The sequence below is a fragment of the Phocoena sinus genome, chromosome 13 (genome assembly GCF_008692025.1).
Source record: "Phocoena sinus isolate mPhoSin1 chromosome 13, mPhoSin1.pri, whole genome shotgun sequence".
Taxonomy (NCBI): domain Eukaryota; kingdom Metazoa; phylum Chordata; class Mammalia; order Artiodactyla; family Phocoenidae; genus Phocoena; species Phocoena sinus.
The window spans coordinates 89,928,258-89,948,089 of NC_045775.1; the positions used below are offsets into that span (position 1 = coordinate 89,928,258).

Consider the following 19,832-nt stretch of genomic DNA (forward strand, 5'->3'; position numbering starts at 1 on the left):
GCATCCTCTGTGTGGGAGTACAGAAGGAAGCAGAAGTATATGTAAGGACAATTTGTGTTTGAAATTCTTCTAGTTGGAAATATATATATATATATATACACATATATATCGCGGGCCTCTCACTGTTGTGGACTCTCCCATTGCAGAGCACAGGCTCAGCGGCCATGGCTCACGGGCCCAGCCGCTCCGCGGCATGTGGGATCCTCCCGGACCGGGGCGTGGACCCGCGTCCCCTGCCTCGGCAGGCAGACTCTCAACCATGCGCCACCAGGGAAGCCCATGTCTCACTTTTTGAGCCCCCGTCAAACTGTTTTCCAAAGCGACTGCACCATTTTACATCCCACCAGTGCTGCACAGGGGTTCCAGTTTTTCTCTGTCTTTTTGATTCTAGCCATCCTAGTGGATGTGAAGTGCTGTCTTGTGGTTTTGATTTGCATTCCCCGATGGCTAATGGATTTCAATTTTGGACATGAGTATTTTGTGCCACCTGAAAGCACACAGGCGGAGATGTTAATAGGCAGTTCGGACTTGAGTCTGGAGCCTGGGAGAAAGAGCTGAGCACCGCGGTTTGGAAACAGTGAGTTGCGTGTGCAGTGCTTTTAGCCCCTGGGTGGATGGAACCGAGCAGAGGAAGTATGGAGGAAGAAAGCAGCTTAATCCCCAGTCTTGAGGAGCAGCAGTAATTGAAGGGCAGTGGAGCGAGTAGAGCCCGTGGCGGGGAAAGGGGACCCGGAGGAGGTGGTGTCAGGGAGGCGAGGAAGGAGGGGACCAGAGTGTGCGATGCGTGAAACCAGGGCTGGAGCGGGACCTGCGGGTTCAGTGATTGGGCAGCTGGTTCAGTAGGGGACGTGGGTTGAGGCCAGATGAAAGTATCAGTACATCGAGGAGTGACTGGGATGTCAAGAGGGCTCAGCAAACGTAGACAACATTTTAAAGAAGTTTGTGAGGGGGGGCGGCCAGTGGGCAGGATCCAGAGAGATTTCATTTCTGACGCGACGGGAGTGTTGGAAATAATAGAGCACTGAGTGGCAGCAGTCTCCCCAGGAGGCAGAGGCAGTGGGAGGCTGGCCTCCCTTTGTAAGGCTGCGTCCTCGCACTGTCTTCTGTTCCCCCATGAAGGCAGAGACCAGGCTGCCTGCACAGAGGCTGGAGGAGGTGATGGATTCAGGGTGGAGGGTGGAGAAGGTTTGCATAGGCACCGTGCGGAATGCGGGGAGGTGGGAGAGGATTTCTGGGCCGCACGGGAGCACCTCTTCAGGTATGAGGCTTTCTTCTCCAGGGGAGCTCAGCTGGCGTCGGGGCAGGGAAGGTGGCTGGAGGGCATCCCAGACGATGGGAAGGGGAGGGGTGGTGGGCATCCCGGCGGGCACGGGGAGCTCTGCGGTGCTCACCTTGCTTGCACCCCAAATTCTCTCGAGTCCTCACAGTAGAATCTCACTGGTGGATCCTGCAAAGTACAGGGTTACCTGCATGCCGGTCTGGTTGTTGCTGCATCTGCGCTCACTTGGTTCCCATGCGTCCGAAACACCGTTCGATTGAGCTGCCATCTCAGTGAATGAGACTCTCACTTGTACCGCTGGTACGTGTGCTTCTGAAAAACACTAAACTCTGCCCTTTCTATACAGTGTGGAACTGCAGCACAGCAGGAATTTGCTTCAAAAGCGAGAACGTTCTCTGGCTGAGAGAGAAGAGCTGCTTTTCAGACATGAAAGTGCCTTGAATAAACTTAAAGGTGTCAAAGAAGAGGTTCTTACAAGGTTCCAGATCTTGAAGGAGGTAAGCGCATGGCGCTGACTTTAGCGGGCAGGGCCCTCCTCCTCTGGTTTGGGCTCCCTGCTCGTTCGCATTTGCACATTTGCTCAGCCTTCCCGCCCTCACGTTGTTCCTGGACCAGTTGAAGGTGGGTTGCAAAAACCAAGACCCAGCACCCTAAGTCCTTCTTCCGTGCTGTGAATTGCCTCAGAATGAGGGTGTTCTCCACACCACTGTTGAACAGGAAATGCATGCTAATTATATAATTTAACTTAAAATACATACACAGTCCACGCTCACTTTCCCAGTGGGTCCCCAAATTGTCTTCTATTGCTTTTTGTTTTGTTCTCTGATCAAGGAACTAGACAAAATGCAGGCAAATCTCATTGGTTTCTCTGGATCTAGAGCAATCCACGTCACCATTTTTGCTTTTTCTGAGGCTTTTCTTTGAAGACTTTTGGCCTGTAGTCTTAAAGAGTGTGTCTTACTCTGTATTTGCCTGATTGTTTCCTAATGTTTATATTCAGATTAAATATTTTTATCGAGACTGTCAGGTAGGTTGTACGGTATTGTTCTTTGTTTCCTATCGAGAGATGGGTTACTATACGTTGCAACTTATATAGAGGAGAATTTACTATTTGTTTTGAAAGCACATGCAGTCTCGCGATGGGCGCCGTGATCAAGAAAAAGAGTAGTCCTGGCCCCCAGGGTTCCCACGTGCTCCTCGTAGCTATCCGTCCCCCCCACCTCCCCGCAACCCCCAGCAAGCACTCTCCCCCACCCCCACTTTGCTGTCACCCCACAGGTTTCTGAGTCTGTTCCTCTCTCCAGTCCTTTTCTTGTGCGCCCTTCAGATTTGATCACGGGATCACAGTTTCTTCTTTCATTTCCATGTTGCAGTTGATCTTGTCTAGAGAATTGTTTTATTTCTGGCATTTTAAAGTTCTAAATTTTCCAATTATTTTCAATTTTTCTCATGAGAATTTCTCTCTTTTCCATTTGCATTCATTGGCATTTGGAATTCAGTTAAAAATCCCACTCTAGATCACCTAAGGGTTGGCATTTTTCTTGAAACCTAATCACATTCTTCTGGTTTTTTGTATGTGCAGTGAGTTTGGGATTGTCTTTGGGACCTTTTGGATATTATTAATTTTGTATAGATTCTGGATCCTTTCATAACACTCTGGAGAATGTTGGTTGTATGTGTTCATTTCTTAAGCAGTGAGCCCAGTGGGTTGAGGCTGAGTGTTTTCTCACCGTGTGGGCTGTGCCCCCCCTCGCTCGGTTTCCAAAGCCTGTGCTGTTGCTCTGGAGCCTGTCATGCAGGCACCGCTGGGGGTTCTCAGCCTTTGCTGTGATGCTCTGGGTCTTTAAGGTGCCTACACACAGTGGGGCTGTTTTTAAACTGAACTCCTGTCTCTGCCCCTTTGCTCTGCTGCTTTCGCTGACTCAGGGCTGATCCAGATTTGAGCACATTCCTTGGCTCCTGTGGTCCCCTCTTCTTGGTTTCCCAGCCCTGAAAAGCAGTTTCTCTCCAATTAGCGGTGTCTGGGGCCTGCCCTGGAGCAAGACTGCAAGGGAAAACGAAACCCAGGAAACTTCAGCCCCTTGATGGTTTCTTCTCCAGGTTTTCCCTCCTTTCTACTATTCCCTGCTTTTGTTTCCCTTTGACATTCCTTAGGTAGTTGCTTTCTGTGTTTTGTGTACGGTTTTTAGTTGTAATTAGTTGTAAGCGGTAAGAGAGGCAGAGTGCACTGGGGCTTCTCCGTCTGGAAATGGAACCCACGTCATACATTTTTAATCTCTTCTGGAGGTGGAAGATTTGTACAGTGAGAATGTTAATCTAGTTTTTAAAATACATATAGTATATGTGACCATATCCTAAGTTATTTAAGGAGTCGTTTAATGTAATAATAAAGTTGCATAAAGCTAATTTTTTTCACAAGCTTGGATTTTTAAACAGGGCAAAAGAATGAATGCTTGGATTCTCAGCGCTCTCCATCCCAGTTTTAGCCTTGATATTTTTCTCTTTGGATTTGTATGCTACTTGTAATAAGTATAAAGCTAACTGCTTTATTTTAATGGGAACTAGATGATTACTTGAAAGAAGGAAATTAACTCAGTTTCTTGATTTCCTGTGGAAACTTGCTTGTTTTAATACATTACGCATAAATTTGAGAGTAAAAGGTGAAAGAAACTATATAAGTATTCACAATTTAAATCTAAAAGTGCTCCATTTAAATGGAATTAGAGGGGAAATTGATTTTAATCATTTATAAAACTGGTTAAGGAAAGTCGAACAGTTTGGGGCTCCGGAAATTTTATTATGTATTTAAGTTTCTTGAGATGTACAATTTTAGCTAATTTATGAGAACAAGAAATTAGTTTGTTCTGTCTGTGGAATATTACTTCTACTCCACAAGGGTAATTTAAACCTTAAATTTTAATTCACAAAGCTATGAATAATTAACTAGTCTCTGAAAAGGATCAGAAATCCTTCATTGTTTTATCATTCCATGATGTCAAATAGAAATTATTTCAGTGTGTTTCTGTTGTGGATTTTTCTGAGCAGAAACAGAAAGTAGCCTTATTGCTAATTAATTTGTGTAATATGTTTTAATAGGTATTTAACATATGCTTTTAATGCTTTGTTATTAGTTTGGTTGATTATACAGTTTTTATAAGTCATTTGCATTATTAGTCGTTATGCTTAAATACACTGATTAAAGTCCATGTGATTCAAGGAGTTTTAATTTTTAATTAATTTATGTTCAGTGGCGTTAGTGACGTAGAATCTGTACTTTTTCCCTCCTAGCAACATGATGCAGAAGTTGAGCACTTAACTGAAGTTCTTAAGGAAAGAAATAAAGAAAGCAGGAGGCTAAGGTCCTCTTTTGATGCATTGAAAGAATTGAATGATAGCTTAAAAAAACAGGTAAGACCTATTTTATCTATATTAGATTCTAAGACATTCTTAGAACTATATAGATTAACAAATTGGAAGTCAAAATCTTAGAACATATTCTGGCTAGAGAAAACCTTGATTATCTTTATTTGTTACCTCTATTATAAAATACTTCCAAATATAAATAAAGTATTATTAAGCTCTTGGTTTCTCATCATCTGTTCGGACAACCAGCTGAGACGTTTGACAACTTGAAATTTTTTAAACTATTAAGAGCAATGACTAGATTAAAAATAAGCAAAAGAAAACCTGCCAACCTGGGTACTTCAGGCGCTGGTTTGTAGCTTTGTGCTGTTCTTGCACCTGCTGTTACACACCACTCTGTTTTTGGAGTGTCTGTGATGTGTTGATCCTGTGCTGGGGAGTGTGAGCTCGTGCCCACTGTGTCACGGTGCGCTGCCCTTACGTTTGTAAGTACTGTGGTTTAGCTCCGTGCTTAATAATACTCAAGTTGCACCAAATTCTTAGGAGTTGTACTTTTTTTTTTCACTTCCCTTTGCCAGTTTTTGCCTGAAAGACGTGAAAGTGACGGGCTCTGTGGAAGAGGGACAGGAGAGTGATTGTGTGTGTTCGTGGGGAGGGCTGCGTAGATGAGCAGAAGCAGGTGAAGCTCGTCGCTTTAGTGGTTAAGGCCTTGGGCTGGGGAACTTCGTGGGTTCCAACATGTTGGTGAGCTCGTACTCTGAGAGAGAACTGGGCTCCTGGAATCCCTTGGCTAGCTGTGTGCTCTTCACTACTTGTTACGACGTTTCCCCTTGGCAGTGATAACTAGGTCCCCCATTTCTCACTTCACCTGATGACCTGGCTTCTCTGAATCAGGTCTAACCTCCCACAGTTAGCGTGTGAACTTGACTCACTGTCGTCTGGAAGCCTCCTTATCCTGGAGAGACTGCCTTTTCCCATCACAGTCTCAGGCGACACTCGTTTTTGAGAAGGATTTCTTTATCTGCTAGTATAGGTGCATTGTTGCCCATACCTGTCTCTTAGGTGGATATAATCCTTGATAATCTTGCGTGTGTTTGATGAGTGTGTGGTGACGGGAAGTGTGCATTATTACGAGATTGAACCTATTGATAGGAGTGGGGAAAGGTTGGAAAATTCACAAGAGAGGCATGTGGGACATAATGAAGAAGTTTAACACGGGAGCTCCAAAAGTAGTTAATAAGGCAAAAATGTAATATGTGAAGAGGTGATATCCAAAGCTGGTGAAAGATGCCAACCTGTAGATTCTAAGAAATTCTGTTAACCCTAAGCAGGGTAAATATTGAGGAAAACCATATAGGCACGCTATTTTAAGACACGAAGATTTTAGATAAAGATAAAATCAGAGAAAAATAAGACACCTTACCTTCAAAGAAGGAGCAGTAAGACTATTGGCTACCTTTTAAGGAGGAAATATCATGTACCTTATTTACATAAACAGAAAAAGAGAAATGCTCCCTTTCTTGTTGTATGAGGCCAGCATAACCTTGAAACGAAACCTGTCAAGAACATTACAAGAAAAAAGAAAATGCAAGCCAGTCTCCCATGAGTACAGATGCAAAAATTTTTAATATCAGCAAATTGAATCCAGAAGTACACAAAAAGTATAGTACAACTCAATGGACTTGGTCCAGGAATACAGGGTCATTTATCATTTGAAAATTAACACATCATCTGATAAAAGGAGAAAAATCGTATAATTCCTTGATTTAAAATTCAGCACGAGCCCAAAGATAATAACTAGTAATAGAAGAGAACTTAATTCTCATAGAGTACCTACAAAAAAAACCAACTTCTGAATCACACTTAATGTAAGTTATTGAAATCTTTTCCCTTGAGATCAGAACAAGATAAAGGTGCTCACTGTTACTGTTTTGTTGAACTTTGTGCTGAAGTCCTGGTCAGTGCAGTGAGGAGAGGAAAGTCGGGGTCGGGAAGGAAGAAATAAGAATTATCCTCCGATGACATGATTATGCACAGATGTAGTAAGTATCCAAGTGAGCATACAGACAAGTTATTAGAATTAAACAAATTTAGGAGAATCTTTGGGTATAAGTTCAGTATATAAAATATCAAGTGCATTTCTGTATGTCAACAATAATCAAGTAGTGAATGTTTATTGAAAGATACTATGGGTAGTAGCATCAAAAAGCATTGGCTCTCCAGGAATAAATCTAAAGAAAGATTATACATGTATAAAACATGCATACTGAGGAGTGCAAAATGTTAATTAAAAGCAACTAAAGAGGACCGAAATAAGTTGAAGGCTATGTTATGTTCAGGGATGAGAAGACTCAATATGATAAAGATGTCAGTTTTCCTAAATTAACAGATACATTTACTCCAATCGCAGTAATTCGTTATGGTGATATTTAATGATTGGTACACTTTTCTGGACATACATTATACTTCAATAAAAAGTTCAACTAAAAGACGTTTCCTATTAAAATGTATACGTGTAAGATGTTAGGAGACTTGCACATTTTTCATAGAATGAAGTAAACTTTCTTAGAGACTCTTAATGTTTTAGGACCAAATGGTGGTTTTAGCTGTGATCTTTAATCATGGACGCTACCTCTGTCTGTTACGTTATGTTGCTTGGTAACACAGACTAGATAAGATGGTACACTGGGAAAACTTCAGTAGGAAATCGGCTTGAGGTTTCTATTGAAATATCTAATGTTTTCCTACCTTAGTTAAATGAAGTAAGTGAAGAAAACAGGAAGTTGGAGGTTCAGGCTAAGAGAGTTCAAGCTCGTTTAGATAATTTACAGGTAAGGTACCTGCTCTTCTCTTGAGACACAAGTGAAATTTAAAATGACTGCCTTTGGACTTTCTCACTTTTAATATAATTTTCTTTTAATTCACGGATATGTACTGTCACAGAGGAAGTATGAGTTTATGACAGTACAGAGATTGAAAGGAAATCCCCACGCCGCTCACGAAGCAAAAAGTTTAAAACAGGAGAAAGTACCAGTTTCAAAACCTCATAAGGTATGATATGATTTCTCCATTGGAAAGCCAGGACATTTTTCTCTTCCTTATTTTTTTTTCCCTTTAGCAAACATTCTTCTTAGTGTGAAAGGATTCACTGTGATAATTTCCTTGTAGAAAAGTATTGCTATAATATTTCAGATATGCTTTTGTTTGCAAAAACAGAACGTTTAGCTGCTAAGAATATTCATGTATAAGGCTTTTTGGGGACATGTATTTTCATTCCTCTTGGAAATATAGCCAAGACTGGAATTTCTGGGTCATAAGGTGGAGGTACATTTAATTTGGGGGGCAGCTGCCAGTTTTCCAAAGTGGTTGTACCATTCATACTCCTGCTAGCGATGTGTGTATGACAACTTGGCTAAAAAGTTTGCTGTCAGGTTTTATGGCACCAAAAAACATTTGGTGTTTTCAGTCTTTTTTATTTTGACCTTTCCAGTGGGTGGGTAGTGATACCTCACTGGGCTTCAGTGGTTTTGATAAATGCTGTAGTTTTCCATAAAGTGAACTGGGCGGATGGCCTTGTTTAAGGATGGCAACGGGAGCCCCAGCAGCAGAGGCAGGAGCTGCCGTGGGACGGGCAACGTCTGGCCCGTGACGGGCCGGCGCGGATCAAGCAGGAGCCGCTGCGCTCCCAGCCCTGCGCAGGGGTCCACGCACGGGACCTCATCGACGGAAGGCCGGGGACCTCGTCCGTCCACAGGGCCAGGCCTGGGGGAGCTGCTTGTGCCAAGCTCTCGGGGCCCTCGCTTGGCGGTGCTGCAGGGTGTCAGCAGGGAGGTGCCGCGGCTCTGGGCCGTGCTGCCGAGAGCACAGAGGACCCGGCCTGTGTCCCCTCCGGCACCTGCGGTAGGAGGTCAGCTCGGGGCGGGCTGTCGACATGGGGCGGATAGGGAGCCAAGCCCACAGCATCGCTGGCCCGGCCTCCGCGTCTGTCCAGGAGGAGCACGGCAATCACAGCAAGGGTGGCAGCACCGGCCGCACGGCCCTCCCGGGGGCTCCAGTCCCAGGGCCCCCTTCTGACCTGCAGGAACCCCTCCTGGGCCCCACGCTGTGCTCCCAACGGGGCTGCCCTAGCCTGTGGCCGCCCCGCCTGCCCTCACCTCTACCAGGCCCCGGCTGTGCGCAGCGGGTTTAGTTGTTGGAAAAGGTCGTATTTAACTCCCCCGCCTCCTTTTTCCTGTCATGGATGCTGGCTGTGAAAAAGAAATTTTTTTTTTAATTAATTATTTTATTTTATTTTTGGCTGCATTGGGTCTTTGTTGCTGCGCGCGGGCTTTCTCTAGTTGCGGCGAGCAGGGGCTACACTTTGTTGTGGAGCGCGGGCTTCTCACTGTAGTGGCTTCTGTTGTTGCGGAGCACAGGCTCTAGGCATGCGGGCTTCAGTAGTTGTGGCACGCAGGCTCAGTAGTTGTGGCGCACAGGCTTAGTTGCTCCGCGGCATGTAGGATCTTCCCAGACCAGGGCTCAAACCCATGTCCCCTGCATTGGCAGGCAGATTCCCAACCACTGCGCCACCAGGGAAGTCCCATGAAAAACATTTTTTAATTAAAAACAAATAATAAAGTAAATTGGAAAAAGTGGAGATTTATACTCAGGTTAGTCAAGATGATTGCAGTTTTCATCAAAAGTTCCTATTTGAGGAAAATTGAGAAGGTTAAAAGTGACTCTTGGTCAGAATAGTATAACTTTGTTTTCATTCATCTGATTCTGTTTTTGTGGATCGCTGTCTGCTTAATTTTGCCTTTTATTAATTTGCTTTTGTATTTCTCTGTCTAAAATTAAATCTAGCGTAGCTCCCGTTGAAGGAACATGTGTGATAAATGTTGAATTGAAGTGACTGAAAGTGATTTGAAGGAACACGGAAATCAGCTTAGTTGAATTTATAGTTTCTTATGGCAGTTTGCTCTTGTTTCCCTCCCATTTTGGTGGACTCTGAGAGAACAGGATTTCCAGGAAACATTTTCATACCCTATTTATAGAATGTTACGGTGTAAAGGAAAAAGAAGATATGAAGTTTCATGGTGGAAATTGTTTAGCTTTTGAGACCTTTAAATTTGTTAAAATCTATTAGTTATGGTGGCTCATGCCCTTGAGTTAAGGCCAATCTTACTCTTCTCCATTATCAAACTTGGGTAAAGAATTTTAATGAAAATTCTCTCTTTTGGTTACAAGGTGCAGTTCTTTCAATTTCCTTGTGATGGTGGGTTTCTCCCCTTCCGTCAACCAGCATTTAACATGTTTCTAATATTAATTAGAGAGATTTGATTTGGAATTTCTTTCATTTGTAGAAGATTTGTCATCCAATACATGTTTTAGTGTTTTAGATAAATTATGCCATAATCACCTACCAAATTTAAAACTTGCCTTTGAAGTTTTAGGAGGCTGTGAATTGAAAGAAGTGCTTGATTTAGTTTTTTTGCATATAGGTACCACTTAATGGACAAGTTTATGAACTTTTAACTGTCTTCACAGACTGGATTTCGGATCATCACCTTAGCAAATTGAAACATGAAGAATCTGGAATGGATGGTGAAAAGGCACTACCCACATTTGCTTCTCAGAGAAATGATATTCAGGAGAAGTGTGTGAAGGTTTGTTTTTTAATTTGAAATATATGACTCAGTAGACACGAAAATTGAAAAAGTGGTACATTTTACAAGAGAAAAAATATTGGAAGTATTTTTGATAGAAAGTTGATTATACCAATAGTTCTAAAAAGATTCATTTCAGACTTAATTCAAATTAATTCATACTTATATTTTTTGTAACATGATGGGAATTTCTTTTTAAAGGCAGACCAGAACTTGAAAACCTACTCCAAAAATGGCAAAATAATTGTGTATCAGAGTTAGGCAGATAATCAGTGGTAGGAAGAATTCCTGATACACATCATTTTAGGATCCAAATCCCACTAAAATAATTTTATTTTGCCTTTTGTCATGAAGGGTTAAATAGTATTTTCAAGGGGCTTCTCATTAACAAAGAGCAATGACCATTTCCTTAAATTACAGACATTAATTTGGATGTTGATACTCAGGATTTCCAGTCAGTATAAATTGTCATTAGAGATTGACGGTTGCATTCTACAAGAAATACATTAAAACTCTGAAGAGTGGATATCTAAAGTTGTTTGTTTGGTTTAACGAATTAATAAATACAGGCCAGGGTTTCATTTGAGGAAATTATTTCCGGTTTTCATCCTTACCTAAAAAGTTTCTTCTAAATGCTTTTTGTGCTGGGCAGGATAATGGCCCCGGAGATGTTCATAACCTAAGCCCTGGAACCTGTCAATGTGTCACATTTACATGGAAAAAGTAAGTTAAGGTTACTAATCAGCTGACCCTCGAGTAGAGATTAATCAGGATGATCTGGGTGGGTCCAGTCATCACGTGAGCACTTCAGGCCAGACAAAGAGGCAGAAGAGTAGGTGAGACACTCAGTGCATCCTCGCATCCTCAGTGGCTTTGAAGATGAGGAAGAGGGGGCTTCCCTGGTGGCGCAGTGGTTGAGAGTCCGCCTGCCGATGCGGGGAACACGGGTTCGTGCCCCAGTGCGGGAAGATCCCACATGCCGCGGAGCGGCTGGGCCCGTGAGCCATGGCCGCTGAGCCTGCGCGTCCGGAGCCTGTGCTCCGCAACGCGAGAGGCCACAACAGTGAGAGGCCCGCGTACCGCAAAAAAAAAAAAAAAAAAGTGAAGTTTGAGTCAAAACATTTTTTTAAACTTTTATGCTTCAAACTATACTATCTTGAGAGTCAAAGGCAACCCAATGAATGGAAAAAATATTTTTCAAATCAGATCTGATAAGGGACTTCCATCTTGAGTATTTAAACAAAAACACCTTACAACTTAGTAATTAAAGACAGCCTAATTGAAAATGCTCAGTGCATCTGAACAGACGGTTCTCTAACACTCACCCAAATGGTCGATAAGCGTGTCCGACGGTGCTCAGCAACGTTAGTAATTTGGGGAATGCAAATCCGAGTCACTTTGTTTTGTCACTTCACACCCCCTGGGATGGCTAAAGTAAAAAAGCCAGAGAATCTCAAGCATTGACCAAGATGTGAAGAAATCGGAACTCTCGTGCGCTGCTGGTGAAGATGTAAAAAGGTGTAGTAGGAACTTCGGAAAATAGCCTGGCAGTTCCTGAGAAGATGAAACGTGGATTTACCAGACGAGTCAGCTGTTCCACCCTGAGGTGTGTACTCAAGAGAAACGCAGACGTGTGTGCACATAGATTCATACGTGAATGTTCATGGCAACATGACGCACGATAGCCAACACGTGGAGACAACCCAGATGCCCATCAGCTGGCAGATGGCTCAGTAAAATGGTGTATGTAGATTGTGGAATATAATTCGGTGGTAAAAGGGGATGATGTATCCATGCGTACTACAGCGTGAGTGAACTTTGAAAATAATGGAAGTGAAAGAAGCAAGTCACAAAAGACCATATATTGTGTGATTCCATTTATATGAAAATCCTGGAACCGTGTAAATCAGTGTAGAGAAAGTAGCCGAGTGGTTGTGAGGACAGGATGCTGAGATGTCTGCTAACGGTTGGGGTTCTTGGGGGGGGAGGGTGATGGAAATGTTCTCAAACGGATTCTCACGATGGTTTCACAACTCGCTGAATATACTGAAAATCACTGAGTTGTACCCTTTACGTGGGTGACTCGTATGGTGTGTGAATTATATCTCACTAAAACAATTACCAGCAAATTCACCACCGCCTCCGTGAAAGGCGGGAAAGACACCAGGCCCGCACGAGGCGCTCTTGCTCCTGGCGTCCCCTGGGTCCTTAGACCTGGGACACTCCGCCTGCCTCCTCCCCCTCCCCTCGCTTCCCCTCCCCAGCTTCATGCTGGTAACCTGGTGAACTTACTGAATATCTCACACTTCTGATTTTCCTGCGTGCTTCCTCGTGTTATGTACCTTGTTTGTGACAGAAGCACGTTATACATAGTTCTGTGTACTTTATCTTGTATACCTATGTGTGGTCCCAGTTGAAAGATTTCTCTCTGCAACGGAAGACTTTCCTTCCTTACCAGTTTTAAATGCTGTAATTTAAGGGTGGTGGAATTAAGAATACAAAATGTTCCTGTGATTATGACCTTAACAGAGTAGGTGGTTATCAAATTCTGTTCATCCACAAAAGTACTCAATTTCGGGTGTCTGTAAGTTTTCAGTTTTGCTTGAAATTTCATTCTAGAAAATAACTAAGACTAGGAGGAAATTAATGAAGAGCTTTCAGGAGAAAATAGCATCAGGTTTATGCTTTGAAAGGGTCGTGTCTTCTGTGATGCGGCAAGAGGGTCGAAGAGATGCAAGAGTGGGTCTGGAGGACACTTAGGAAACGCAGGTGGTTCAGGGGAAGGACAGTGTGGCTGTGAGCTGGAAATGGGCCGTCTAGAGAATGTTTAGGGGGAAAGATTGACGAGACTGGTGATGGATCCCGTATAAAAGCCTGGGTTGGCACCCAGGCTCCTGACTTTGCACCGGGATGAACGTTGGTCGCGTTCACTGCAAGTAGGAAATACTACACGAGATCTGGGTTTGAGCTTCCACTGTTGGTAAGGTAGTTTTAGACGAGTTGAGTTGCAGACACTGGAGTGCGTGTGTGGGTGTGGGTGTGGGTGTAGGTGTGGCTCCGGGGGCTGGGGCTCTGCGGAGAGGCCTGAGCTGGGCGTGTGGACGTGGGGGTTGTGAGTCCGGACTGGCTAGCGCTGAGTCGAGGAACTCTGGTATTTAATGGTCAGGTGAATGAGGACCAGCCAGCAGGAGAGAATGGTAGTAGCCCGAGAAGTAGAGGAGAGCTGGGTGTCGCGGGAGAAGTTGGTGACACAGAAGCCAGGGTGGGGTGTTTCCGGAGGAGTGCGTAGGTCATATATGTCCTTCCAGACTCAGAGGTTTATCTTTATACCTTATTTATCACATCTGGGGTCCAATTACATATGGTTCTATATCCTAGCTTTTATTATTATTTTTTTTCAAACATTCTTTTCTTGCCATGTTTTTTTTACATCTTTATTGGAGTATAATTGCTTTACAATGGTGTGCTAGTTTCTGCTTTATAACAGAGTGACTCAGTTATACATATACGTATGTTCCCATATCTCTTCCCTCTTGCGTCTCCCTCCCTCCCACCCTCCCTATCCCACCCCTCTAGGTGGTCACAAAGCACCGAGCTGATCTCCCTGTGCTATGCAGCTGCTTCCCACTAGCTATCTGTTTTATGTTTGGTAGTGTATATATGTCCATGCCACTCTCTCACTTTGTCACAGCTTACCCTTCCCCCTCCCCATATCCTCAAGTCTATTCTCTAGTAGGTCTGTGTCTTTATTCCCGTCTTACCCTAGGTTCTTCATGACATTTTTTTCCCCTTAGATTCCATATATATGTGTTAGCCTATGGTATTTGTCTTTCTCTTTCCGACTGACTTCACTCTGTATGACAGACTCTAGGCCCATCAACCTCACTACAAATAACTCAATTTAAAAACCCTGCAGAAAGTAGGTATAGAGGGAACTTTCCTCAACATAATAAAGGCCATATATGACAAACCCACAGCCAGCATCGTCCTCAATGGTGAAAAACTGAAAACCATTTCCACTAAGATCAGGAACAAGACAAGGTTCCCCACTCTCACCACTATTATTCAACATAGTTTTGGAAGTTTTAGCCACAGCAATCAGAGAAGGAAAAGAAAAAAAAGGAATCCAAATCGGAAAAGAAGAAGTAAAGCTGTCACTGTTTGCAGATGACATGATACTGTACATAGAGAATCCTAAAGATGCCACCAGAAAACTACTAGAGCTAATCAACGAATGTGGTAAAGTAACAGGACACAAAATTAATGCACAGAAATCTCTGGCATTCCTATACACTAATGATGAAAAATCTGAAAGAGAAATTAAGGAAACACTCCCATTTACCATTGCAACAAGAAGAATAAAATACCTAGGAATAAACCCACCTAAGGAGACAAAAGACCTGTACGCAGAAAATTATAAGACTGATGAAATAAATTAAAGATGACACAAATAGATGGAGAGATCTACCATGTTCTTGGATGGGAAGAATCAACATTGTGAGAATGACTCTACCACCCAAAGCAATCTACAGATTCAGTGCAAGCCCTATCAAACTACCACTGGCATTTTTCACAGAACTAGAATGTATCGCTATGGTCTTAATGTTTCAGCAAAATGACATACTGTTGAAGCAGCGTTCATAAATACCTTTTTAAAAGATTTGCATTATTTTTATAAGTTGACATTAATTAAGATATTTATGAAAGACAGACATATAAAGAGGAAAGTAAATATCACTCCAGTTACTGAAAACTCACTGTTAATATTTCTAAAAAATATCTTATCTCTTTTTCAATATAAATTCATACAGACATATTTTATGTAAGTGGAATCTTATTACACTTTTTGTAACCTGCTTTTATAACCTCAGAATATGCCATGGCAATAAATACAGATGCCATTATCATTTTTAATGGTTATATATGCGCCATAAGTTTATTTAACCATTTAAGATTCAGAGTGTGTTTTTATAGGTTAATCTTAAAATCCTAGATGTGCCATTGCTGGGTCAAGGGAATAGATATGTAATGTTTCAAACACATATTTCCTTATTGTGTTACATACGGTTTTAAAGGGAAGATTTTTTGTTAGAGAATTCCTTTTTTTCTTTTGGAAAAAGATCATTTTTGGAAAATTGTGGTAATTGATTTCAGGCTTCTAAAAATAGGGTGTGTTTGTATTTTCCATCATTTTATCTTTAGCTTTTGCCTGTGATGACAGAGCAGCTACAGTGGATGCCTTTTGTGAATGCCAAGCTTCACGAGCCTTTTGTAAAGTTTATGTATTGGTCTCTAAGGCAGCTCGATGCGGGAACACAGGTACTTGGTGAACGGGAGTCTTGTCTGCAAGTAAAGCCCTTTTGCTCTTGATCTTACTCTCTCACAGCTTTCCCCACACGTCCTGTTCTGCTTTGGGACTTTTCCTCGCCTCCCTTGCTTTGGTCACCACCTTCTCTTCTTTCCCCTTTTACTATCCTGTTTCTCGATGCTGTAGACCGGATTCAGGGTGTAACACTGTTTCTGAGTTTCAGAATTGTGTAATAAGGAGTTTCACTGTGTCAGGTTATTGCTGAAACCAACTGCTCCCCCCCCCGCCTCATTATTTATTTTATAGTTTTTCATATTCTTCTGAAGGTAACAGAAATTGGTTTTTTGTCTTTATGCCAGTAAACACACACTAGCTAAATGGAACAGTGATTATTAGGATAACCTAATCAAAGAGGGAAAATTATTCCAGCATCTTATAAAATGAAGGCTAGGTGTTACCAGCTCATGTAAGGGTTATTTAATCCAAATATGACGTGCATATATAACCAGTTGTGCTGTGAGTTGCAGTAGGTTTGTAAAATGTTACTTTCCCAGTTAGTATTGATAAATGCTGTTACAGCTTTCATTTGGTTAAAAATGGAGAAAAACAGATGAGTGCTCGGGTAGCTTACTCTCGGTCCTGTGGAGCTCAGGAAGCACGCGGCTAAGCTTCCGAGTGCAGGACTGGCGGTTAAGTAGTGGGATGGTTGAGGTTTAGGGAGAATGGCTTTCTGAGGGTTTCTTAAATATTTTGCCTTCATGGCGCACGTGAGCGAGTCCGTGAGCACGTGTGCGCGCACACGTGCAGGCACATACACAGTATACACACAGTTGGCCTTAACTGTGTGTCTCACCAAAGTTATATAAATTATCTGATCGGTTAATGTCACTGCTGACTTCGCCGTTCATGTGATGGTTTCTGAGAAAGGGTGGCTGAATGCTTGCTTTCAGCCGCAAAAGGCTAGACTCACAGAATTGAGTGAAACTTTGTTTTATCTTCCTTCCAGAAGAGTCTTCTCATTTTTCTTCAGATAATTTGTACTCTGTCCTTGTCTTCAGATCACCACTCAGCACCGCTCTGTGTGCACTGCCAGCCTGCACCCACTTTCTAGTGAAAAGTAGCATTCTTGCCACTCTCCCATTCGTTTGGTCAACATTTACTGATGGGTTTTTAACATTTTAGTTTTAACAGTTGTCTAATTGCAAGTACTTTTTTAAAAAGTAAGCTTTTTATTTTGAGATAGTTGTAGATTCACTTGTATTCATAAGAAATAATAGAGCGATCACTTGTTTCCATTCCCGCAAAGGTGACATACTCCAAAACTAGTTGCAGTACCACAACCATGATACTGACATGGCTGTAGTCAAGGTAACAGAACAGTTTCATCACCATGAAGGTTTCTTATGTTGCTTTTTTAATATATAGACTTTATTTTTTAGAGCGAATTTAGGTTCACAGCGAAACGGAGCACAGAGAGTTTCCGTAAACCCCTGCCCCACACATGCACAGCCTCCTCACTACCAGCGTCCCACCAGATGGGACCTTTGTCACAGTCGATGGACCTGCACGTCATCATCACCCACAGTGTGAGGTTCACATCAGGGTCAGTCTCGGTGTTGTACGTTCTCTGGGTTTTGACAGGTGTATCAGGGCATGTAACCGTCATTGTACAGAATAATTTGATACAAAAAATCGTTTGCCCTAAAAATCCTCTGTGTTGTGCCTATTCTTGCCTTCCCCCAACCCCTGACTCCTGGAAACCACCAGTCCATTTACTGTCTGCAGAGTTGTGCCTTTTCCAGGATGTCACGGAGCTGGAACCATCCAGTGTGTGCCCTTTTCAGACTGGCTTCTTTCACCTAGTCATACGTGTTTAAGGTTCCTCCCTGTCTTTTCATGGCTTGATAACCCTTTTCTTTTTAGCCCTGAATAATATTCCATTGCCTGGATAGACCACAGTTTATCTGTCCATCACCTACTGACAGATACGTTGGTTGCTTCCAAGTTTTGGCAATTATGAATAAAGTTGCTGTCACATCCACGTGCAGGTTTCTGTGTGGATATAAGTTTTCAACTCCTTTGGGTAAATATCAGGGAACATGATTATTGGATAGTATGGTAAGAATATACTTTTTTTGTTGTTTTAAGCAACTACAAGCTGTCCTCCAAAGTGGCTGCGCTATTCTGCATTCCCACCAGCAGTGATGAGAGTTCCTGTTGCTTCACATCCTCGCCGGCACTCAGTGTTGTTTGTGTTCTGGGTTTTGGCCCTTCTAATAGTGTGTGGCAGTATCTCACGGTGGTTTTAATTTGCGTCTCCCTGATGACGTATGATGTGGAGCATCTTATGTTTGCCTGACGTCTGCATATCTTCTTTGGTGAGGTGTCCAGGTCCTTTGTGCACTTTCTGATTGGGTTGTGTAGTCTCTTATTGCTGAGTTTTTAGAATTCTTTGTATATTTGGATAACAGTCTTGTATCAGATGTGTCTTTTGCATAAGTCCAGCTTATCAGTTATTTTTCACGGATCGTGCCTTTGGTGTTGTATCTAAAAAGTGATCACCGTACCCAAGGTGTTGTTACACCCTCCTGGAGAATTGACCCATTCATCACTATGTGATGCCCCTCCTGTCCCTACTCCGAAGCCTGTTTTGTCTGAAAGTAAGATTTCAAAGCTGTTCCAGCTTTCTTGTGGTTACTGTCAGCATGGTATATCTTTCTTTATCCATTTGTTGAATACTTTTAATCTGTATGTGTCTTTAGATTTCAAGTGGGTTTCTTGTACACAGTGTATAGGGGTCTTCTGTTACAGTCTCTTGTATTTGGTGTGTTTTGACTGTTGTTATTTAGAGTGATTATTGATACTGTTCGGTTAATATTTACCCAAGGTGTCAGTTTTCTGTTTGTTGACATTGTTCTTTGTTCTTCTCCTCTTTTCCTTTCTTTTGTGGCTTTAACTGGACATATGATAGTCTACTTTCCATCCTTTTTAGCATGTCAATTGTACTACTTTTTTAACTTTTTTTAGTGGTTGAGTACCTTATTAGAACAAAATATTCCTAATTCTTTCCTTCTGTGTTTTATTCCTTTGTATCATTGCTGTCATTCATTACCCCTATACATAAGCCCACACACGTGTGTATATATGTTATACACACATGCACATATAAACACACACATGCATACATAATCGAATACATTGTTGCTATTATTTTCAACAAACTCTTATCTGTTAGACCAATTAAGAATAAGAAAAATAAGTGTTTTCATTTTACCTGCACTTCTTCCTTCCCTAATGCTCTTACTTTATGTACATCCAAGTTTCCCAAGATATATAATTTCCTTCTCTCTAAAGAATTTTTGTTAGTATTTCTTGCAAGACGGGTCTACTGGTAACAAATTCCTTCAGTTTTTGTTGATCTGAGAAAATCTTTATTTCCGCTTCATTTCTGGTGGATGATTTTGCAGTATATAGAATTCTAAGTTGGCGGGTTTTTTTCCCTCAACAGTTTAAATATTTCCTTCTGCTCTCTTCGTGCTTATGTGGTTTTTGAAGAGAACCTCGATGTAATTCTTATCTTTGCTCTGCTATAGGTGAGCTGTTTTCTCCTCTGGCTTCTATTAGGATTCTTTTCATTAGCTTTTCTTTTCTTTCTTTTTTCCAGCTGCGCGACATGCGGGATCTTACTTCCCCCACCTGGGATTGAATCTGTGCCCCCTGCGGTGGAAGTGCAGAGTCTTAACCACTGCATCACCAGGGAAGTCCCTAGCTTTTATTTTCTGTAGTTTATGTTACACTTTGGTGTAGTGTTTTGTTTTATTTTTTCTTTTGCTACTTATCCTAGTTGGTGTTCTCTGAGCTTCCTGGTTCTGTGTTTTTGTTTCTGACATTAATTTGAGGGAGAGTCTCAAGTCATTATTGCTTCAAGTATTCTGTTTCTTTTTCTCTTTTCCTTCTGGTATTCCCCTTACCTGTATGTCACACCTTTTGTAGTTGTCCCATAATTTTTGTATAGTCTGTTCCATTTTTTCAGTCTTTTTCTTTTTCTCTATGCTTTTTTTTTTTTTTGGCAGGGGTGGCTGCGTTGAGTCTTAGTTGCTGCGCGCGGGCTTTCTCTAGTTGCGGTGAGCAGTGTCTGCTCTTCGTTGCGGTGCACGGGCTTCTCGTTGCGGTGGCTTCTCTCGTTGCGGAGCACAGGCTCTAGGCATGCGGGCTTCAGTAGCTGTGGCACGCAGGC

At 42.3% G+C, this 19,832-nt stretch overlaps 1 protein-coding gene across 1 annotated transcript in view; it reads left to right on the forward strand.

Annotated features, from left to right (window-relative positions):
- The window catches only part of CCDC138 (coiled-coil domain containing 138), a 49,126-nt gene that overhangs the window by 6,433 nt on the left and 22,861 nt on the right, over positions 1-19,832 (forward strand). Inside the window, 6 exon segments of the mRNA XM_032653795.1 lie at positions 1,639-1,776; positions 4,568-4,687; positions 7,396-7,473; positions 7,586-7,693; positions 10,123-10,287; positions 15,490-15,606. Of these exon segments, the coding sequence (XP_032509686.1) occupies positions 1,639-1,776; positions 4,568-4,687; positions 7,396-7,473; positions 7,586-7,693; positions 10,123-10,287; positions 15,490-15,606 (726 nt within the window).